General features: G+C 41.1%; 4 protein-coding genes across 5 annotated transcripts; 1 reads left to right on the top strand and 3 right to left on the bottom strand.

Annotated features, from left to right (window-relative positions):
* Positions 1-708: 708 nt before the first annotated feature.
* LOC311491908 (F-box/LRR-repeat protein 12) lies at positions 709-3,928 on the bottom strand. Of its 2 annotated transcripts, XM_084549973.1 has the most exons (3): positions 3,807-3,928; positions 3,593-3,668; positions 709-2,962 (listed from the first exon to the last, which is right to left on the bottom strand). In XM_084549973.1, exons 1-3 carry the CDS (start codon positions 3,905-3,907, stop codon positions 1,913-1,915), a joined length of 1,227 nt encoding a protein of 408 aa, XP_084406099.1. In that variant the 5' UTR covers positions 3,908-3,928; the 3' UTR covers positions 709-1,912. The 2 variants fall into 2 exon arrangements, with proteins under 2 accessions (XP_084406099.1, XP_084406100.1); XM_084549974.1 differs by lacking the exons at positions 3,593-3,668; positions 3,807-3,928 and having other exon boundaries at positions 709-2,737; positions 2,907-3,503.
* Positions 3,929-4,138: 210 nt separating this feature from the next.
* Positions 4,139-9,169, top strand: cops6 (COP9 signalosome subunit 6). Its single transcript, XM_084549976.1, has 10 exons — positions 4,139-4,265; positions 4,757-4,882; positions 4,996-5,127; positions 5,548-5,636; positions 5,952-6,014; positions 6,100-6,147; positions 6,249-6,363; positions 6,966-7,058; positions 7,328-7,428; positions 8,711-9,169. Exons 1-10 carry the CDS (start codon positions 4,184-4,186, stop codon positions 8,849-8,851), a joined length of 990 nt encoding a protein of 329 aa, XP_084406102.1. The 5' UTR covers positions 4,139-4,183; the 3' UTR covers positions 8,852-9,169.
* A 668-nt stretch (positions 9,170-9,837) lies between these two features.
* Positions 9,838-11,343, bottom strand: and4 (actinodin4; the record flags this gene model as incomplete). The annotated part of the gene is made up of 2 exons (XM_084549240.1): positions 9,838-10,617; positions 11,137-11,343. The coding sequence occupies 2 exons, from the start codon at positions 11,341-11,343 to the stop codon at positions 9,838-9,840; spliced, it is 987 nt and encodes a 328-aa protein (XP_084405366.1).
* A 2,327-nt stretch (positions 11,344-13,670) lies between these two features.
* mcm7 (minichromosome maintenance complex component 7) lies at positions 13,671-22,612 on the bottom strand. Its single transcript, XM_084549312.1, has 15 exons — positions 22,403-22,612; positions 20,043-20,122; positions 19,184-19,348; positions 18,973-19,097; positions 18,705-18,885; positions 18,485-18,622; positions 18,248-18,397; positions 18,007-18,121; positions 17,769-17,900; positions 16,900-16,983; positions 16,424-16,635; positions 16,073-16,338; positions 15,775-15,943; positions 14,731-14,840; positions 13,671-14,232 (listed from the first exon to the last, which is right to left on the bottom strand). Exons 1-15 carry the CDS (start codon positions 22,431-22,433, stop codon positions 14,016-14,018), a joined length of 2,175 nt encoding a protein of 724 aa, XP_084405438.1. The 5' UTR covers positions 22,434-22,612; the 3' UTR covers positions 13,671-14,015.
* Between the last annotated feature and the right edge of the window lie 242 nt (positions 22,613-22,854).

Raw genomic sequence — 22,854 nt, 5'->3', positions numbered from 1 at the left:
TTGCAGCCGTCCTCTCTTCTGTAACAGGAAAAGCACCCTTCTTCGTATGTTGTTTTCTTTTATAAATGACAATTTTCTTTCGTAATGACAATTTCATGATTTTCCATGTGAATACATACAACATATATTTACATTTCTCATTTCATCTCCATTACAGGCCCATTGACACCAATTGTATCTTTACATCTGTATCTACTATAATCCTCTTCCGTATTTCTTTACGTGTTTCTGTGTGATACGTGATTAATGCAAGTCAGTTGCTTGTTGTGCAGTGAATTGCCCAAAGCCCTAACATGTTTTATTTACAATGATATAAAATAAAATAAGCAAGGGAATCACTCATGCAAGAAAATATGAAACAAGAGGAACAATTGCTTTTCTAGTTGTTTGGATAAATCAGATTTACATGATTTGGCAGTGAATTTGATAAATGAACCAATCATTTCAAGGCTATATTCATAAAGTTTTGGAGAAAAAAAAGGGAAAAAAAGAAAAGAAAAAGAAGAAAAGGAAAAAAGAAAAAAAGGAAAAAAAATTCAAGGCTATATTCTTTTTTTAATTTTTTTTTGTAGCGATCAAGATTGACATATTTGAGAATAAGACATGTAAATCAGTTGACTTTTCCCATTTAGACAAAAAAAAGTGTAATTTCATGAAAATTCAGTGTATTCACCAAAACAAAGATGTTAAATGATGTTAAAGATGTTAGATGTTAGCACTACTGGTTAGATGCTAAACTGCATTTCATTGCTCTGTACCTATACATGTGTAATGACAATACAGTGGAATCTAATCGAATCTAATCTAATCTTAAACTAGGTTTTCAAAAATTGGGTGACTTATGTAAAATCAGACAAATCATATTTCAACATTTGTTTGTTCAAAATAGGTTTATTAAAAACAATTTGTAATTTATAAGTTTAATCATCCTTAAATTGTCATTTTGAATGCAAAACAATTCTGTGAAATGGAGATTTCATGAGTCTCCATATGAATACAAACAACAGACAGTTTAAAATACAGACTTGATAAAGATTACATGTGTTATGCTGTGCCTTTACATCAACTAAACCAAACATTGTTAAGAAGTGGATAAAGCAACAGGAAACAGGTGGATCATTGCTAGAACTATGCTTCAGTTTTTTCCCCCTTGTTGATGACACCTGCTGATCTGTGTTCAATGTATCAGTGACACTTCCTGCTTTCTGTTGTGTATGAGTTTAAACAATTATGCTACAGGTCTGTTTATTTTCATGTGAGCAAGGAATTTGGAAGTAAGACTACCCAATGTAATCTTCTTTAAATAAGTCTTCTTTTAATATCTCTCAGTCTATGAGGCATTCTTAAAACCAATGACAAAACTGCTTTAAGGCTATATTATTTTTGAAGGATGTTTGCATCAATGCAAGTATTTCAATTTGCAAGTGTTCAGGGGCAAAAAAGAACGCATATCTGATCAAAGAATAACTGAAGCTTAAACCCATTTTATCTTTTGTATTGTACATAATATAATTATCAAATCATTTGTGGCTTGACATAACCCTTAAATATAGTATACCTGCATACACAGTGAAAATATGTAGTGGTTGTTCAGTTCTGATTCTTGCTACCTTTGTTCTAAACGAGGTAAATTATTTGACTGAATTTCTACTCATATTTTCTGGGTAATTTCCTCATTTGTCAACAGGACAGTCTAAAAATCTGATCTTTATTTTTTTATTCTTACTAGTCTTGTCTGAAAATGTAAATTCTGGATCTGGTTTATAGGAATTTGTGATTGTACGAATGACACAGTGATAAAAGCTTCATTGAACAATTATATCAATAACACTGTATAAAACTACACAAGCTTGTGTGAAGGAGAATCTTATCCATATTGGCCACTTGTATACAACAGTAGTGGAGACATCATTTAGTCTGCATTAATCTGAACAGAGCAGTTGGTAAAAACTAGTAAGCAGGCTGGCAGCAGGACGGCCAGTGAGCGGCGCAGACTTGGAATAGGATCATTCATATCTAGTGTCTTGTTCTCATCATTGCTATTATCTGCACCTTCAGCTTCCTCATTGTCCTGCTCTCCTTCACCGCCACCCTCGCCCTCTTCCACTGGTGGACTCTGTCTAGGCTGGAAGGTCACATCCAAAAACTCCAACTGGCGGAGTCCACGGAGCATCCTGCAGCTCCGGACTATCTGCAGCTCGCTGAGTGTGCAGGCCCACAGGCACAGACGTTTCAGGTCCTTCAGGCGGCTGGCACAGAGCAAACCTGGCCCCACCTCCTTACCACCAAGACTCAGCTCCTCTAGTCCAAGCCATCCTGCTCCCAGTCCAAGGGAAGCCATTTGTAACTGGTAGCCCTGCCGTCCTGTAATGCCTATTTCCAGAAACTTGAGCCTGGAAAGCCCTTCCACACCACTGAGACCATCTTTGGCAGCACAGCTTCTAAGCCCATTAGCTGTTATACGAAAGGTGTCACGTAGCTCCAATTGACGGAGTTTCTCCCATGATGTTAGACTGAGTAGGTGTTGGTCTGTGAAAGAGGGCACATTATTTAGTATTAACCTCTCAATTCCTATACCTGAGGGAGAGCCATGTCCTTTTCCTTTCCGATCCCTTCCTTGCCATTGACCACCAACACTGGATGTGGCTTCTGCTCTTTCTGGGGGATGAGTAGGTGAAGTAGGCAGGCTCTGGCTGAAAAAAGTACGAGGCAGCTCACAACCACGAAGCTCCAGCACCTGCAAAGATGGAGGTAGAATCTGGCAATTGGGCAGGCTTCTCAGGTCTGCATGCAGGAGATACAGCTTAGTCAGGCGAGGGCATTTTGTGGACAAAGCTTTGAGCCAAGACTCAGAGAGAAAGGTGCCACCACGGGCAGAGAGCAGCAAACCACGCAACCGAAGGCACCTTAGTCCGCAACCCAGGTACTGACGCAGCAGGACCCAAAGGATGCGGGATGTCATCTGACACGCAGTGGACAGTCCACGAGTATGTGTTTGTTGAGGATGGGAGATGGGGGGCAAAAGAGAAACAATTTCTGTCAATAATTGCACAGACACACGACACATTTTTAATCAAAAGAGGGTTATAGTTTATTTGTAGAGCACATTTCATACACAAAGGCATTTCAAGGTGCTTTACATGATGCATTAACAGGGCATACAGCAGAAACCAAGACTCTAGAAACAGCTAGCAAAGAGATGAACTGAGTGTAAGACTGTCAGTTAAGAAATGTATATAACTATGCTATATTTTTTGATGTTGTTTGTAATTTTATTGCACACTGGGAACAGTGCATTAACTTTATTTGTCGTGACCATTTCAACCAGATTTGGGATTTCATTCTGTTTTCAGACAGAGGATAAATTGAACACTGACTCTCATTCTTCTTCTTTAGCACCAAAGAAGTTGGCAAAGCAATTGTTATATATATTTTTCAAGCATTTGTAGTTGTCCGACGTTTTGTCACGTTGCATTGATTGTATCAGTGTGTACATGTCATATTGCGATGTTCATCTAATAAAAATCATCCGTGGACTGTTAGAAAAGCTTAATAAATATAAAAAGGGTAACGCCACCAGTAACATCCTTACCCCTTTCCATGTCGTCAGATCAACAAACCTCCACAGTCTTTGGTCTTTAACGAGGCGTTTCCATCTCTTACACACTCTGAAAACACAGTTTAAAAAACAACAAATAACTTAATCATATGACAGGACACACAACAAAGGAAAATCAGCCACTGAGTTTTGTTCCACAGGACGAGTAACTTGTAAAATGCTGACAGCAAAGTTAAATTTATCTTACCTCCCAGCTCTGACAAGCTCCCGTACATTCAGGAACGACAATACGTCAATTAAAATGTTTTCGGGAAAGTAGTCCAGATTACAAGCTTTAAATTCATCCATTTTGTAAACAAAACTCTTGGACACGGACTTATATCGCGACGCACACGGGTTGCGCCCTATTCAGCAATCCCCCGGAAACAGCTGCCCATAGACGGTAGGACCCAGCGGCAATGTGTCAGTTTTTTTAAATGTGCCTATTTATGCTGAACAAAGCTCATCTTGGAGGAGAGAGTCTTTGTTTCGATAAACATCAGGGGAATATATGACAATAACTGTGAAATAGCGCTTCTTTCAAAACATCCTGATGAAGCGATATTGCCACCTAACGTTCGTTTGATGAACTGTCCACTGCGCCTGCGCGGCTTACCGGACAAGATGGCGACCAGCAATGGTGGAGGAATGGAAGTGGATGGGGCAGGCAAGTATTTATCACTTATCTGTTCATTTCTGCCTGATATCAACGTGGACATGTATGCAGATTCCTATTTATTTTCCAAATTTGTATTATAAGTTGTTGTAGGTGACGACTTTGTTGTATTAAAGATATTAGGTTGCGAGCTTGCTGACATAAGCGGGTTAACGTACACGGCTCTGCTGTAAACCTGTCAATACATCCATCACATCTAGAGGTTTAAGTCAGTTTTTGCTCTGCTCGATTACTGGAGTGAATATAATCTACCAGCACATGTAGATTTGAGCAAAGCACTTTTACTTATCTGTGATGATAACCGAATCTAAAATCAGGGATGGTCTTGGACGTTCACTGTCCATGTGTCTCAATATTTAGGATTAATGACCAATAACCGGTGCTTGCAGTATGATATAACCTTTGATTTTTTTTGTTGATAAGTTGTTGATAAAGTAATCTGTTACTTGACTGTTGTACATTGTGTCCCTGTGTGTCTGCAGCCAGCCCCAGTGTCATGGCCTCAGGGGTCACCGGCAGTGTTTCTGTGGCCTTACACCCTCTGGTTATCCTCAACATATCTGATCACTGGATACGCATCCGCTCTCAGGAGGGGCGACCGATGCAGGGTACGTAGGACACATATAACTGACCGCTTCATCTCAAGTTAATGTCAGCCGCTTTGCAGTAAAAGCGGTGATTACAGACAGATCATTGGTCATTGTGTTTTCTCTCTGTTCAGTGATTGGAGCTCTCATCGGGAAACAGGAGGGTAGAAACATCGAAGTAATGAACTCTTTTGAACTGCTGTCTCACACCATAGATGACAAAGTACACATTGACAAGGAGTACTACTACACCAAGGAAGAACAATGTAAGCAGTGTTAAAGTATGATGGACAGGAATACACCTGCATTTGTGTGTATGTGTTTTCTTTTGCATGACTGTCTCAGCAGCCTGCAACACATTTTCAAGAAAATGACTTAATTAGTGATACTTCTACTACTTTCTGAACATTTGACATGTCATCTCACATTATACAGAAGCATGGAAATGAGATGTCGAGTGTCTCTCAGTGTAAGTCTGGGATTTCAGCTTTCAAAGACTACATGTACATGGTTAATCTGCCTGGTTGTGGGCTGAGATGTGATGGCAGGTGCCTTTACGCCTAACACCAAAAGAGAGCAGCTATAGGTCCAGTTATTGATAAGGACTTAATGTATTCATCTATTACTAGTAGATAAAGTGCAGGTGTTGGTGCAGTTTTTCTGTAAAATGTCCTCTTGTCTCTCAGTCAAACAGGTCTTCAAAGAAATGGAGTTCTTGGGATGGTACACCACAGGCGGTCCCCCAGACCAGTCAGATATCCACATTCACAAGCAGGTAGGCAGACCCTGAAGCTCACCCAGTCACAGGTGGCAGTGTACAAATAATTCTCGTAATGCCAGCTGGTTGGAGATGCACAAAAATATTTACTATATTTATCCAGTGGGAAACTCTGTATGAATGCAAATCACCAAACGGTTGCTTCAGCATAGCTTGGATTCATAAAACATTTTGTTAAAAATTGTAGTAAGAGAGATTACCTTTTCAGACTTAGGGGTTAACATTACCACTGTGTATAGCATCAGCATAAAACCTGACTGTGATTTCAGATTGTCCATATTTTCTTATTGACATTTTTTTCTTCCCTGTCAGGTGTGTGAGATCATTGAGAGCCCTCTCTTCCTAAAGCTCAACCCAATGACCAAACACACTGACGTGAGTTCATCTTAGGCTTTTTCTCTTTAGGCATGAGACAATGGTACTGTGACGTATTTAAACAAAATGTCCTTTCACCCCTCAGCTTCCTGTTAGCGTTTTTGAATCTGTGATCGACATCATCAATGGCGAGGTAGCATTTACCCCTAATTTTATCCTTACATTTGTGCAGCAGTAACCTGGTTTCCTTATCGACCATTGTTTTAAGTTTTGTTTGATGTGTTTTTTGTTCAGGCTACCATGTTGTTTGCTGAGCTGACGTACACTCTGGCCACAGAGGAAGCAGAGAGAATTGGCGTTGACCACGTAGCTCGAATGACGGCAACCGGCACTGGGGAAAACTCAACAGGTAAGAAAGGCCGTCGCTAAAGTTGTTAGCTTTGAAGTACTAAGACGCAGTGACTTTTGCCACTGTCCTGCTAACTGTTTAGCAGATTTTGTAATTAAATAACAGAATCTTGGTAGAGCAGCAGTACATTATGCAGAGTCTGAGCTATAATGGATTGTTTTCGAGATGTACGTTTTTAACAAGGTCTCCTGGTCCTTCAGTTGATACTCATTTGGTCGCATTATAGGGTTGCTATAATTAAAATACACCCAATAATGATAAAAGATAGAAATATTAAACTTTCTTAAGATAGCGTATAACACATTTTTCATGTTTCAAATGCATTTCAGTTCTTTACAGAGTTACAAAATTCTCCTAGATTCACCGTGCAACTGTATGAAGTGCATTACACTTAAAATGTACTGTAGGCCTGTATGTCACGAATAAACTGATGGGGACATTTAAAAGTGCTATAGATTCTTCTTCTTCTTCATCATCGTCTTACAGCCACATACACATACGCTTAAAAAAGGAACTGACTATATTCCAAGAAAATTGTCCTGTGACATTGTCTTTAAAAAGGAATGTGAATTGATGATTTGTGTGTCCGTCTTCTGTTTTAGTTGCTGAACACCTCATAGCCCAACACAGTGCAATAAAGATGCTCCACAGCCGAGTAAAGATCATTCTGGAATATGTCAAAGCCGTGGAATCAGGTGAGAGGACGAGAGGTCTGTTTAGTGTGGCAGTGAGAGCAAGGAATGTGTAGATAAAACTGGGAAACAGCTGTTCTTAAAGGACGTGTTTCCTCTTCTCTCTGATTTAAAACCATTAGTGGAAGCCGCTCAAACACGCCTCCATAATTATAAGTTTCATAGTGTCTTGACAGCAAAATCTTACCTCAACATTGCTGCATTGTGATTTTCTCCGGTGTGTGTGTGTGTGTGTGTGTGTGTGTGTGTGTGTGTGTGTGTGTGTGTCACAGGAGAGGTGCCATTTAATCACGAGATCCTTCGAGAAGCAAATGCCCTGTGCCACAGACTGCCAGTCCTCAGCACCATAAAATTCAAAACTGACTTCTATGATGTAAGTAAACTTTATTCGACCTTCATTCATCTTTCATTAAAATGTCAGTTAAAGGCTGGCAGATACACTGAAAGTAGTGAAACTAATAATCTAACCTCATTCTTTGAGATACTCTGTGGTAAATTCATAATTTTGGTTATTACGAATACCAATATAGAGCAAACTCAGGATGACGCAAAGGCACAGAGAGAGAGAGAGAGAGAGAGAGAGCACAAACTGTCTCAATCCAGGGAGCCACAAAGTACATACCTGACATTTTATATGTAGTTTGATGGTATTTCATCAAACACTGACCTGGTTTATTATTTACTCCAACTGCAAAAACTGTCCTTAATTTGACAAAGCTTATATCAGAAGGCAGTTCTTTATTTCCAGTTCTCTCTGTTCTGTTTTTTAAGTTTAACAATAGTATTTTATATTTAAACACATTTCAGTATGAAGCTTAATTTTGATCCACTCCTGTTTGCTCTTTTAAACTTTTACTGTTTAAGCTGTTAAAACAAACTCAAGACTTCCTGTGACCGTTTAAAATTAAAAGTCATCTAGAGTTTCAATGGACTGAGGCCCTTCACGTCTTAACACTGCTTTTATTGTGAAACCTGTACCATTATGCAGCAACAGCTGTACAGGATTAAAGAATGGAAAAGCACACACGTACACGGCGACTGAAACAGTACTGTAGTACTTTAGATGAGTAATCCAGAACAACAAGTATTGAAAATGGCACAATGGTAAAAATTGACACTTCATAATCAGCATGGGAATCATGTAGTATGTTTTTCCACATCTCTATCTCAGACCCAGCATTAAATTGACAACCGGTAAGAAATGTGCTGTTTTAAAGAGGCTCAGTAATTTCCATCAGTTTTAAGATGGATCTACATTTGGTGCTCAAGGTATATGTGAGATTCATGTGAGAAACTACTTTGCCTATGTATATATATTGTAATTTATGAGGCTTTACATACACCTACAACAGACAATACTACCATTAGATAAATTAATTGTAAGCTTTGTTCATTTGATGGCTTTTGTTGCCAGAAATTATTTAATGTTTAATATACAGTATTTTGCAGGAAACCATCTTGCATGGGCAATGAGTCCAAAGATGAGCACCTCATTTCTACTTATTGTGTATTTTTCTACATATATTAACAGATTAGAATATGCTCTACAGACTTATTCTTGTTTGGTGAGGTTAGATAATAATATTTCTAGTGAGTCTCTATGTTATTCTGTCAAATGAGGGCTGCATGCAACTCTGCCTCTTGTTTCCCTGCAGCAATGTAATGACGTCGGCCTCATGGCCTACTTAGGCACCATCACCAAGACATGCAACAGTATGAACCAGTTCATCAACAAGTTCAACGTCCTGTACGACAGACAGGGCATCGGCCGGAGGATGCGAGGACTCTTCTTTTGAGCTAAAACAAACAAGCACTGCATTTACTTTTCTTCTCTGCCCTATCTTCGTCTTCTTCTTTTTTTGGGGATTCGTTTGTATTTTTGATTAGCTAAAAGAAATTCTTAAGCCAACAGTAGCTTTTCAAAACATTTTCACAGTTTTCAGCCGCAAGTGTGTCTAAAAGCACTAAAATACACCAATCAGCAAGAGATGTGTACAGAGTCACTCAGCTCTTTTCTTGGTTATGCACAGCAATGAACGTTCTATTATTTTACCCAGTTTGTTTTATTGTTTCATGTTTCTGTATGTAATAAATGATCTGCTGATTTTTTTTCATCGGACTTTGACTCTTCTTCTTTATAAGGTTAAAAGAATAGGAGCACATTATGGTAAGTTTAAAAAAAAAAAAAAAAAAAAAAAACACAAGCCAGACGGCCTCTTTTAAATGAGCCCGTGAAAATCTGCTACGTGGAGCTGCGGGTTTATTGTTTGCCATTCTTTTGAAGTAGTCTTCCTGCTGTGTTGATTGCCTTTGGATATTTTAGACAGACAGGTATACGTGGCAAGAAAAAGGGGCGACTTAAAGAGTGTACAAGAGGAGTCAGCATTTATTTGGGTATTAAATGTACAGCGGAACTAGACATAATGATCCCCAGCCTGCAAGCTGATACTTTACAAGTCTGAGTTTACCTGCCATGTGGCACCTGGAGGAGCAATCCTTTTCTTTCTGACTTGGTGCACCTTGTTAAAAGCATATTCAAACTTGTAGCCACTCATTGGTGAAAAACCTGACTTGACACTTTTTATTATCAAAAACCACTAGCATCAAATGCTTGTGTGGACTGAAAACAGATTTTGACATGCTGACAGTGGTGATAAATACAGTAACAACACTGAAATGTACCAATGCTCTAGTCTAGTACACATCGCTTTCCTCGACTGTGGACATATGAAATTGTGTGATGTTTTCAGTCATTTAAACAGAGACCACCTTCCTGGATGTTTTACTCGCTGTCCTCTGCAGGCTCGTCGGCTGCATCAGCAGGCTGTGGATACTGGAAACGGCTTGGGTCGTACAGCTCATCTCTGGGGTCGTAGTGGTAAGGGTAGTAGTAAGGGTAAGGGTAGATGGTTACTTTCTTTGCAATGGGTGCAGGAGGTGCAGGCTCCTCCACGGGTGCCTCCTTCTCTTCCTCTTCCACAAGAGGAGGAGGCGGTGGTGGGGGGACCATAATCTTCCCCTTTATGGGCCTGGGTGGGTGGTCAATCAGGCAGTCTGGGTCCCAGTAGGGGTCGCAGTCGTACTCCATGCCCTTGAAGGTGCGGATGGGGGCTGGGGGAGACTTCTTGACGAGGATGGGTGGAGGTGGAGGTGGGGCAGACTTCTTTGGTGGAGGATGTTGAGGCACTGCCACAGGGGCTGGTGGGGCCTTCTGGGGGGTGCAGTGGGGGTGGTGACGAGGGTCACAGAGAACTGGCACAGCGCCCGTGGGCAGGTAGACGATGTGGGGCTTGCAGAGGGGGTCCTTGGGGTTACACAGGTAGAGCACGTCAGCCTGGGAAATGGCTGGAACAAGAGGAAGAGGAGGAGGAGGCCCGGTGGGCTTTGGCACCCCTTTCATTGGAGGAGGGGGGGCGACTTTGCACTTCTTGTCTGTGGCTGGGTCACACACAGTCATTGGCATTCCCAGTTTGTTCTGGAAATAGGAGGCGTTGGGGCCGTAGGTGTGCTCCAGGTACCTCATCTGCTGGTAGAGCATCCGCAGCTTGTCGATCTCATAGAGCTGAGAGGTGGAAAAACACAACGAATCGAGACAATTTAACTGAGGGACAGACTCACACAAGTTTATATTCATAGACGAGTATTGTAGACATTGGCCTCAAGACATTCCGTATGGCTCCTTAAACAGAAAACAATAATTTGTAACAACAATGTAAAGGATTGTCCTGTACATGTTTCTATTTTGTACTGTGCAGTTTCATTTGTGATTTTGGTCTGCACTGAAAGCCAGAAACACCCAGTGTGACTTGAACCTACAAATCAAGAAACAATGAAGCTTAATCTCGTTTCCTTAGGCTTAAAATCTTCCTTTCTTTTAAGCACCAGTACAAATGGGTGGCTATGATATCAGTCGGGTTTCCAACTGGAATCTGAGTTTAAATGATCAGCTGAAATATGAGTGCACAGGTTTAACGGTTTTGTGTTTAAGGCAGATAGAGATTTAGATGAGTGAGTCCAAGAAAAGGGAGGATAAAGGGATTTTTTATTTTTATTTTTTACTGTAGAAAGCCCAAAGTCTTACCCCCTCAGTGTGTCCGATGCTGCTGTAGTATCTGTAGTAAGCCTGGAAGTCTGGGTTTCCTCTGTACCACCTGGGGTCCGCGTTGCGCTTTGGTCTGGACTGAGCCAGAAAGCCGTTTGCTGTCTGTGAGCCGATGCTAAGATGACTGACAGGGACCATCGCTGTTAAAAGAAAAAATAGAAGCTCGAAAAGAGGAATATAGAGCATGAATACTGACCAACTGATTCAGGATCTGCATTTACCTTCCTGCTGAATGGCACTGAGCAAAGATTTGGCCTCCAACAGACCTGGAAGACCAGAAAAAAAATATGTGGTGGATGTTGATTTCTATTCATTTTAAAATGTTCTTGAAGTTAAGGACAAAAACAGACCTGGGAGAAACACGAGACAGCAGAGCGTCCCCGCCAAACATAGTGAGGAAATCATCTTGAACCCCTGCAAGCCAGAGAAGAAGTGTGTCACGGCAAGAACAGATGTGAGAGGGTGTTTTTCATAACTAAGAAAATTGATTACTAAGACAAAACAGTGTACTTGGTAGTGAAATGTACAATCTGTATTTGTAGAGAAACCAAATGTAAAACAATGTGAAGGTAACTTTCTGCATCACATTTCCTTGTTAAAATGTTCCCATGTGTCCCAAAGAATTTTAAATTATAACAGATTTGCAAAGCTTTAACACAGAAGATGTTAAATTGACCATTTTAAATATAAAGACATTCACCTGGATATGTGCCTGAACTATAGTATGTCTCCAGGGTTATATAGTGAAGTTAAATCCTAAGTGCACGTCCGAAGAAATGCAGCTAAAAATACACCCAACACGAGAACAAAACTCATCCAAGCCTGTTTTACTCACCTGCCTCAGGAGGCTGTCTTCACTCGACTAAACCGGGCTGAGTTGGCTATATACAAATCTCTGCGTCAGTCGGCCTGTAACATTATCCCCCGTCCAATGGGATTTCACCAGCTTTGAAACCAAAATCTCGTCTCCACCTCCTTTTTAATTCAAGTTAATGTGGGGCCTTTGGCGCCAATTAGGAATAAAAAAGCCCCTGGACTTTAGCGGCAAAGCAATAAAGGGAACAGACTTCAAATGGAAACTCCCCATTAAGTCTGGAAGGAAAGCATCACCTGCTGGGACAACTGCAGCGGAGGGGAAAATGCTGCCTACTAACACAATATCTCTGCCAAACAAGCAGTTAAAAAAAATCACCCATGTCCTTAAACATACATTTATAATGAGTTTTTGCAGATTTCAGTTCCCGAAGGTGGTTATTTTTGGCCAGAGAACACCTGCTTTTCTAACTGTGACCCGGAGGAAGGCTATCAACAGAGAGGCTGCCTTTTTTTCCCCTTTCCCCTTCCCTTTGTGTCTTGGCATGTTCACTATTAAATTTGACGTCCTGCGTTTTTACAGGATGCAGTCACACTAAACATACATGTTACAAACTTAATGCATGCTTGTCTCGTCTCTTTTTCCCACATATCCCAAGCAAAACAACATAGTGTTAATGCTGGTCATAAATATAATCATTTTCACTTGTGGACTGAAAATACTTTAGACAATTACAGTTATCATCTTTGGCCAGTTTTTCCATCTTAGTCAAAGCATGTTTTCTTGCAAAAATTAGACAAATATTCACCTTTGTCTTCTTAAATGCGACAATTGTCCAGCGGTGAAATGAGTGAATGAGATATGTTCATACCTATGAGTACTGTACTTTGAGCACAAATATATTTGTCATTGTACACATAAAAGCTGAATACTGGTTACATTTGCATGATTTTCCATCCAAACTCAAATTAACTTTATAGAATGACTCCGGTTTACGTTGCTAATACTATTCACAGATAAGCCACAAAACAAAAACCACTGACAGATGATCTCAATGCAATGTTCTTCTGGGAAACCTTTGGTCCCGACCTTATTGTGGATGTCACTTAGACACATAACAACTAAATGTTGTTGCTAGTCATGCACATCCACCCCAGGACAATGTTGCCCACCACACCACAATAACTGCCCAGGAACAGCTCAAAATAAGTGTGAAAAATAATGTGCTGATCAGGTCTCCAAACTCAGCAGAACCCAAACTCATCGAGTATCTACAGGATAAAACCTAATAAACAGAGGCCCCTCCCTCCACTAACAATGTGCTTGTGCCAGACACAATAGGAAACCCACAGAAAGCCTGTGTCCATTAGCCACAGACTCAGACTACTTGAAGAACAAGGGAGACCTACACATTAGGACGGTGGTTTTAATGTCATTGGGTGCTTTCAAATGTCTTTTACTTGGCAAAGTCTTAATATTTTGCTTTTTCCACAGAAAACAGAAGTCATGAAGGCAGTTTTCAGCCTTTTTACAGACGAGACTTCATGAAAATAATTGTTAGTTACAACCCTATACGTTAAAGCGTTTTGTGAGTAGGCGTTAAGCAACAAGGCTCCTCTTCCACCAGACCAGGTGTTCAAAGGTGATTGCAGCTTGTAGCGCATCTTTCCCCCATGTCATACATACACGAGAGTCAAAATGAATGTCAAGGCTAGCACTGAACCATCAATTTATTTTTTTGCCCTATATCCATTACAAAGTATAAAATGTACAGGAATGCTCAATTTTAACTGCATGCTAGAAGCGCTGAACTGCAGATAATACATTTGGACATACATATTTACATAAAAAGCTATGGATCTCCACCAGCAGGGAGTCTTATGAAACAGTCAAGCTTAAAAAGAAGTCCACGTTCTGCTTAACTTGTGTTACAAAATGCTGGAGAAAAAAACAAAACAAGGAGCTCCACTACAAGACTGTAGAGAGGCAACAAGGAAGAGTTTGCCACTCAGGTGGCTCGTGCGACATGTGTCCTGGGGTTTGTTCAGACGAAGGTGATGCGGCTGCGGGCCTGGTTGACCTGCCACACGTTCAGCTCCTCGTACTCTTCCAAAGCCTCCTGGAACTGAGCGGGTGTGAAGCCACGAGAGACGCAGCGCTGCTCCGCTTCAGACATGCGAACCACACCGCCAGCTCCTCCACGGCCCTCTGAGGCGAGCTCACGCACCAGAGAGAAGATGACGTCGGCCGGACGCTGGGTCCTGCAGAGAAAGATTGGAATAATTTGAGACTTCTAAACTTGTGAAGAACACTACAGACAAGTATAAAGTCAATGAAATTAACTGTTTGACTCTTCTTGTACTGAGCTTAATGATAAATACATGAGTGGGATGGATATTCTTAAAGAACATATAATATTTAAAGTATTTGTCATTTAAAAAGTACAAAAATGGCATTCCAATTCCATCGAAGAACACAACCCTCCAGGAAGTTATAAAGAGTTAGAACTGATGGGTGAACAGGACACGTTAAAAGGTGTGACCGTGTCACTGGTTTTTCCGTTAACATGCTGCTGTGTGAAGAGAGCTCCATAAAAAGCCAGAGAAGTTTTATAGCTTCCTCCAAGACAAGCAGTTACTGTTACAGACATATGAGAAACTCATAAAGGGAGATTCTGTGTCAGACGAGATCCGGTCACTTATGTTACGTGAAGTAACAAAAAGTGTCATTCAGACAGGTCTGAGGGTTTTAACACTAACCTTGTGGGGCCGGATTTGTCCGTTTGTAGTGAATCCTTGGACATTTCCATGAGCCTCATGGCCTCGTTGACATCTTCCTTCTCAACAGTGTCCATCATGCGAAGCCGAGCCTGAAGAATAGCATTCAAAGTGAGATTGTGTAGAGCTGAAGTTTCAGCAAGTTAGTAAAAATGGACATCCTCCTAGCTCTATCTAGATGTAGGCTGCGCTGTGCCGGCACTGTCAGACCGAGACAAGTGCAATGCCCTCTGGGATGGCCGGCAATTGCCCAAGTCTCCGCCTCTCAACACCAGCTAGTCCATCTACAGGTTGAAATTAAACCGCCACACACGAAGGCTAAATGAAAAACTAATATAAAGAGCCAGAGAAAGGACACATTGGTGACTGTACTGGCCATGGTCAGTTTTGCATGGGTTTGCACAGCTGCTCCTAACGCACACAGGCTGACTGCCCACCCTGCAAAGCTGGCCAGGATCAGAAAACATAAAGAACCGCTCCTCCATGATTAAGATAGTGTAAAACATCATTGTCATTCATTGTGTGGAGCAACCGAATCCAACACTAAAACTCCAGCAGTTTCTTTCACATGCTTCACCCCCTTGTGGACATCTCTGTGCAGCACAGTGCCTACCTGTTCACCTGAAGTGCTGGTTTTGCAGTAGGTGGAAGACTGCTACCTGCACAAACAGCACTTTTGACAACCAGAGGCAGAGAATGCTAAATCATTAAAGACTCCGTTCATACCATTGGCTTCTTTACCACGAATTATTTAAAAATAATAGTACGCGTTTCTATTTGTGCTGGCCTTTCGTCCAGCGTGGGAAAGAAGTGCTCACATTGCAGTAGGCCTGGTTATCATCACTACCTGCACTGTAAGCACTTTATCACACACTAGCCAATTCATTGCATTAGTAACTTTACAACAAGTGCAACCAACATTCAACAAGTTGTCATTTAAATACTTATTCACATCGGACAAATTTCCAGGCCTGCTTCTCAGTTTAAGCTAGTTAGGGTTCATTTGATTGGATGTGTATTCCTCACCAGGGCAGTGGAGAGACGAAGGATGGAGAGGAGGGTACGGGCAGAGGTAAAGGTGGTGTCTTTGCTCACTCGAGCCTCCTTTCTCATTTCCACATAAGCAGCAGTGATGTAATCAGCCAGCGACTCCGGCACCACAGGCTGACGCTTCTTACACAGAGCTATGTAACGCCTGGAGGGGATTGCATTTTTATGATTTAGTCTGAAGTACAGTGTTGTAGGTTTGAATTAATACTGTTGAATCTTAGGTTTTGTCTGCAATCAATTCAAAACAAACATTTTGAAATGCAATGCAAATCACCTCATCAGCTTCATGTCAATGGGGTCGAAGTGCATGGGCGGCTGGCGGCAGTGCTGATGGACGTAGGTGATGTGCTGGGCCAGGCGCAGGTCAGCATCAGCATCTGGCTTGTCCTGGATGAGCCAGAGCAGGTCAAAACGGGAGAGCAGAGCAGCCGGCAGCTGAATGTTCTGCTCAATACTCTTCCGGGGGTTGTAGCGGCCGTAGGCGGGGTTAGCTGCTGCTAGAATAGAACAACGGGCGTTGAGGGAGGTCATGATGCCAGCCTGGAGGGGAGAGAAAAACATTAGTGGATTTAGATTAAAGTGTCTCAGTCAACATAATCACAACACTGGCAGTTACTAACATTACCTTAGCAATGGAGATGGTCTGCTGTTCCATCACTTCGTGGATGGCCGTTCGGTCGGCGTCAGCCATTTTATCAAACTCATCGATGCAGCAGATGCCTTGGTCAGCCAGCACCAAGGCTCCACCTTCTAGGGTCATTTCACCAGTTAGAGGGTCACGCATCACTGCTGCAGTCAGACCGACGCCAGACGAACCACGACCTGTTGTATACTGGCCTGAAGACCAAAGAGCAAAGGTTTTACTACAACCAAGACATTCACTTTAGATACACTTTCACTAAAAGCCTCTCAGAGCATTTATTTTTTTTCTTTCATTACATGTTTAAAACTTGGAATAAAAACGAGAAAGTGCTCCACTTAGTCCATCACATTAAAAAAAAAAAAAAGTTAATATTTTACAGCGTGAGGCCTAATGGAAAAAAATACTTCACTAGATAAAATATTAAAAGCAGAACTTTAACTCCAACAAACAGGACTCACTTCGAGGAGCCAGGCGGTCAATGTAGGAGAGCAGCTGGGACTTGGCAACTCCAGGGTCTCCCATCAGGCAGATATTTATGTTTCCTTGAGGAAGAAGGAAAACAGGAAGAGTGTTGCAATTATTACTTCATCTCAAGAGAAAAATACACACGCATACCATTTGTGAATAGAGATAAGCACAAAATTATTGATGAAACAAACCAACCAAGCACAACTTATGCTGCCTGAGGAAGGCCCAGGCGATACTTAAGGACACAACCCACCCCGGACACTCACTTTTTGAACTGCTACCATTTGGTAGACTGTTCAGAACACTGAAGGCCAGTACCAACAGACTGAGAAATGGCTTCTATGCAAGATCCATAATCACACTGAACAACTAACGAAATAATGTGCAATAATTCACACAACAATGTGCAATACATCTGTGCAATAATTTCATGTGACATGCAATAACAGTGACTTATGTGTGAATGGGATTGTTGTGTCATGTTAGCGTTTATATTTTGTACATATTTTTTTAAACATTACTTTACTTTTTTTTTTTTTTTTTTTTTTTTTAAATTTATTCCAGTACTTCTACAGCACCTATGGTGGACCTTAGGTCACCTTAATTCCGTTGTACTTGTACAATGACAATAAAGACATTCTATTCTATGTCTCTTTTATTTAAGAAGCATTTTTTAAAAGAAGAAGAAATTTAGGTAAAAATCCAACCTTGATTTCTAAAGAGCTAGTTAGATATCACAATTTCCTCGCGTTATTTAAAAGATACAATACTGCCTTTGACAGAATTTATTTCCTTTAGAGAAACACAGCTTACAGACAGTATTTTTGGAACTTATCAGTGGCCAGCTGTTTGTGCTTACCTCTGATTTTCATGCCTTTGGGAGCCTGTTGCACTCCTCCAACCAGCAACAGGAGCAGAGCCTTCTTCACATCTTCGTGTCCATAGATCTCTGGTGCTATGGAGCCAGCAAGTTTTTCATAAAATCCTTCATCTGTAACAGAATAACAACACCTCGATGTTGAAACAATGACAAACGTTTGAGCATTTGGATTTCTATTTCATCCTTTTCTGATTTAGTACATCACACAGATACTGACCTGTGATGCTGCGCAGCTCCTCATCAGTCAGTTCCTCGTTACCGAGCTCATCATCCTCCGTCTTGTTCATGAGTGTGATGCTGTGACCCTCCAGGTAGGTTTCTGACAGAAGTCCCTGAAAACACCAAAACCAAACCAGGATAAAGTTAAACAAACCCTAGAGAGCAGCACTGAAATATGTTCGACATGTTTGCTTTCTCTTTAGTGCAGAGTGTGCGCTAGGATAAAACTAGAAGATTACCTGAACAGCCTGACTGAAGCCTGTGCGCAGTAGAGGGAGGAAGATTCCTGTGATGGCTACGTGGTCTCCTGGCTGGGTAAGACGTGTGTTCTCACCCCGTGCATACACCGTCATGCTCCTTGGGATATTACCAACAGGGACCTGGTCGCTCTGTGGAATATCGGACAAAAACTCATGAGAAAATACAAACTTGTTTATTGTAACAATAAGAGCATTTCACCGTATATGTCTTCTTACATGTTCCTGAATACGCAGCTCCTGAAACTTGACAAACTTGGAGCCTCTGGTCTGCAGGTAGAGTCGGCCTCCGGATTTGTTAGTGACGCACTCTTGGCTGGGACACATGATGAGTGGCATGAAGGAGGGAGACTGGATCTGAAGGACAAGACATTAGGCTTGTAAGAATAATCATCTTATCACAGCATCTAAATGTTTGAATGATTTCATCTGTTCTTACTGGCTGATAGGTCTCAGCACCACACTGGTCACACGTGTATGTAGCTACAGCCATCATTGGTTTGACCTCAGTGGCGCGGGTCACTATGCCCCGAACAGTCACCAGATGGCCAATGCTGTCCGCTCGGATATCACGCACCACTTTAGGTTTAGAGGTGCTAGGAGGTTTGAAGTACAGTTCACTGCGGATGGAAGATAAAAATTATGAGGGCAAGATAATTAAAAACAGAACGCATTCTAATAAAAATACAACCCCTGAATCAACTTACAATCTCCTCATGAGTTCAGGTGGGTACTGGTTACGAGGGTCTCTAGTATCTGCAGGGTCACGACCCCTTTGTTCCATCATCAGCCTGTGTTCAATGTACACATCCAGAGCATCTTTGGCCACAACCTAAAACATTCATTAATAAAAACCCTTTAATAAACTGACATAATGGACCAAGATCTATATGCAACGCGCTGCTAAAATCTACATACATCTCTCTCTTTGTATTCTGGCAGCAACTCGTGGATGGCGTCAGCGAAAATGCCGGTGTAGCGCTTGGCATTCTCGCAGATGCTCTCAACCAGCTCGGGGTCTTCTTCAGCCAAATCATCGAGCTCCACAAAGACAGACACCTGCTCCCTGTGGGCCAGCGCCACCTGTACACATACACCAGTAGTTAGAAAAGCCATTGTTATCTGCAGATGCCAATAATGAAACCGACACACTTTTCTTCAGCTCGAAAAGTCTGTATGAGTACATCCAGGTACAACTGCATCCCTACTTGCCAGAACATTAAATACACTACTGAAATTGAATACATCCAGCACTAAATCTCATTAAGGTCATGGTATTCAACATTTCTTCAATATAACAGAGTGGGAAACTTTGGAGGCTATTGTATTGTACCAAAATATTTCTATTATTTTGCAAACCACATTTTAGTCAGTGGGCTAGGTCAAAACATTTATGTTAAATTAAATCCAGTTTCACAGCACCACAAACTACATTCTCCAAAATAACCATACAGTTGAACTGACGCCTTCCTTACTACAACATAAACAGGACACTGAAACAGCCATGTAGGGGGATTGTTACATCAGTTATATCATTTATTTACACTAGTGTATCTGTTTTGGCAAGAGTGTATATTTAGTGTGGTTACTATAGTATTTTGCATATATAGCTGCTCCCCTCTTGCCGTGTGTGAAACATAAGCAGACACCCTTTGCACTAAACACATATGACACATGTCTGCTGAGAAAGGCAAACATCTAACCAAAGACACAATTTAAGGACAAAACTTTATTGACTGCACACCCTTTTTCCATTAGGTGTGTTCACTATACTTACAAGTTGAGCTCCATATTTGAACACCTTCTTGCCATTATCATCCTCAGTGTAGAACTCCTGCAGAAACCTTTTGCATTTATCTGCAAAAAAATAAAAATAATTTTTTAAAAAAGACCTTGAGCACTATTTTACAGCAGAAAACTAAAAAACAGGCCACATCTAGCAGACACTAGGTGGAGATTGATTGTTAGCCATGTATACACACACAAAGAAATTGTTTACTGATGTGACTTGTATATTCCTTAAATTTTAAAAACTGACTTTTAAGTTTCAAAGCAGTTGGAAACGTTAGGACCACAAGCAGTGGGCCTAAACACTGGGTGCTAATTTGTTGTCCCGCGACGACCCCCTTTGTTGAGTAACATGGCATCCTGTAATCTCGATGAGTCACTACTGACTACAGTAAAGCACAAACTGCCACTGGTGCATTACATGAAGCCAATTCCGCTCGGGTTCACCTACTATCACAGTTTTAGAGTGAAATAACTGGAGCTACGCAGCAGATAGCTGCGGGGTAAGAATGTAAATACAACAACAACAGGCGCGCTCAGTTCAGTGTCCATTTTTTTTTGTGGAAAATATCCCCACTTCTCGAAAGAGCTATTAACACAATTTAATTCCTCTTTACAGGGAAGTCAACTAGTCTTCGTGTGATATTTAAAATACTCTACTTACTTTGAGGCCGTAGCAGAAATCCTGCGGCTCAGCTTTATTATTTCTCTGTTCGAGGATGTTATTGTAAACAAAGCAGCACATGGCTTTGGGTGCCCCGTCACTCTCATATCCCTCCGCAATCCCTGCGCACTTAAAAATAGTCCCGGTTGTTGTTTTCAAACCACTGCCAGCCATCTTCTAACGTTAGCTTAGGTTAGCAGGGTTGTGTTGGATACATGCAGCTCCTCTGATAGCTGCTGCTTTAAAACATAATCACTAAGCGGCAAGGAGACGCGGATTTAATGTTTAACACGATGAGGTTTCTAATGGCTGATAGGCTCTAAGTAAAACTTCTATCCGCCAGTTTTATACGGCTATTGAATTCACAGATTGGAAGATGACTCAGGTCCTTTTAAAGTTTCGGTTAGAGGCAAAATATTCAAATAAATGAGTATAAAACACGCACTGGTCCGTGTAATTTACTCAGTCACGTATATTAACTACCTCACGTTGAAATATTGCCGTTAGATGGGAATTCTGATTATTAGCTTAAGTGCATTTAATGTCACAGGAAATTGTACATTTTAGTTGCGCTGCTCGGTCAGCCAATTATTTAACATAAATAAACTTTTTGCCCAAAAGTATTATACGCCCAAACCCCGAATATCCTTTCGAAGTACCATTAAAGCAAGGCAAAAGGACATAGCCCACTATACGGCTTTTATTTGATCTAAACTGTCAGAACATGTTACACTAAATATACTTGTAACCTGACAGTTAGCTTTAGGAGGCTAACCCGGCTTGCCTGCTGATGTAGCAGTTAGTGGTACAGCTAGTTAAAGTTTGTGGATGTTCAGTGGATTGTCTGGGTTTGAGGATGCTTCAAACGCCTGAAATAAGTGCTAAACACTTCTTATATGGCTTGGTGATTCAGTGTAAAATTATATTAACTTTCTGTCTTCAAAAATACTAGCTAGAGCCTCTAAATTCAATAATAATAATAATATGGCATTAAAGCTATATAGTTATAATGGCCGCTAACGTTGCATGTAGCATGTTATCTGAACCTATCCGAGTTGATAACTTCAAGAACCTGCACCAGAGGAGGCTAAACTTTCTTTTACAACCGTTTCGTGGTAAAGTAATGCTTCGTTACTTGTAATATTATGCACCAAAAATTATCACTGGCATGAAATGTCACAATTCTGATATTATTGGTATTTCTTAAAAGGAAGCCTCGTTATGTCTCCAAGTTCTAAGTTATTGTTGGACATGTGCTTGCTCAGTGGCGCCTGCTCTTTGTTTAAGGATCCATCCGGGTCACCGTGTAGTCACAAGCTCACAGACAATGCTTTTAACGACAGGTTAACAGACGTTCACAAAAGTTAACGCAACTTCAGGATGAATACAACCCCTCATGCTTTAACCTTTAAGTGTATTACACACACACGCACACGAATAATTTATAGGATTATTATTTAAAAAAAAACTTAGTTAGGAGTAAAAATACGGTGGTAATACTGTTAACAGATGAGTGACTGTTTGATCAAGTCGGTTTAAGATCAATTATCTGACTTTATGCTTAATGCACGCCACGATAAGCGTCCACTAGCTAAGTTTTCGACATTTTAAAGAACATGTTTAGTTAAAAGTTTAGTCATCTGGGTAAACCTGTTGCTGCCATGCCGTTAATGTGAAACCATTACCTTTCTCTGCCGCGTAATCCTTACGAGCCATGACTGCAGACTTTGAGCTTCGGGTGAGATCACTTGAATTCAAACTCTTGAAGTAGCGATGGACCAAAATGCGGTTTAAAATTCACGATTTAGCGTCTTTTCTATCAACCGGAGACCAAGTATTCATTCACTTGCAGCCTGTGCTTCTCCCGGTCGCGGTGCAAGAAGTGGCGCGAGTCTGACGTCTCCGGCAGCCAATCGCGTCGCTCCTTTCAGCGGGGAGAGGTGGGATTCTGTGGTGGCGCGAAAGTTGCGGGCGATTCCGAGTCACCTGACTAGACGAACTTCCGCCCTGTTTGTCAAGAATGGCGCGAAATGAAGCGATTGGATTTTAAACACAACAGCGTCAGAAAGGGTAAACAAGGTGAAATAAATCCACCATATATCAACTTTTTTTTTTTTTTTTTATGTTTTATAAACAT

Source organism: Chelon labrosus (genome assembly GCF_963514085.1).
Source record: "Chelon labrosus genome assembly, chromosome: 8".
Taxonomy (NCBI): domain Eukaryota; kingdom Metazoa; phylum Chordata; class Actinopteri; order Mugiliformes; family Mugilidae; genus Chelon; species Chelon labrosus.
Note: the sequence above shows the minus strand (reverse complement) of the source record. Positions and strands in the feature narration are given on the sequence as shown.

Coding starts and splice junctions, on each gene's coding strand:
- cops6 (XM_084549976.1), top strand. CDS start 4,184: ATGAACTGTCCACTGCGCCTGCGCGGCTTACCGGACAAGATGGCGACC. Junction 4,266..4,756: donor AATGGAAGTGGATGGGGCAG/GCAAGTATTTAT, acceptor GTGTGTCTGCAG/CCAGCCCCAGTGTCATGGCC. Junction 4,883..4,995: donor GGAGGGGCGACCGATGCAGG/GTACGTAGGACA, acceptor CTCTCTGTTCAG/TGATTGGAGCTCTCATCGGG.
- mcm7 (XM_084549312.1), bottom strand. CDS start 22,433: ATGGCTCGTAAGGATTACGCGGCAGAGAAAG. Junction 19,349..20,042: donor TCAAATATGGAGCTCAACTT/GTAAGTATAGTG, acceptor GTATGTGTACAG/GTGGCGCTGGCCCACAGGGA. Junction 16,984..17,768: donor CAAAGGCATGAAAATCAGAG/GTAAGCACAAAC, acceptor TTCTTCCTCAAG/GAAACATAAATATCTGCCTG.
- LOC311491908 (XM_084549973.1), bottom strand. CDS start 3,907: ATGGATGAATTTAAAGCTTGTAATCTGGACTACTTTCCCGAAAACATT. Junction 3,669..3,806: donor GAGCTTGTCAGAGCTGGGAG/GTAAGATAAATT, acceptor CTGTGTTTTCAG/AGTGTGTAAGAGATGGAAAC. Junction 2,963..3,592: donor ATCTGACGACATGGAAAGGG/GTAAGGATGTTA, acceptor ACTGCGTGTCAG/ATGACATCCCGCATCCTTTG.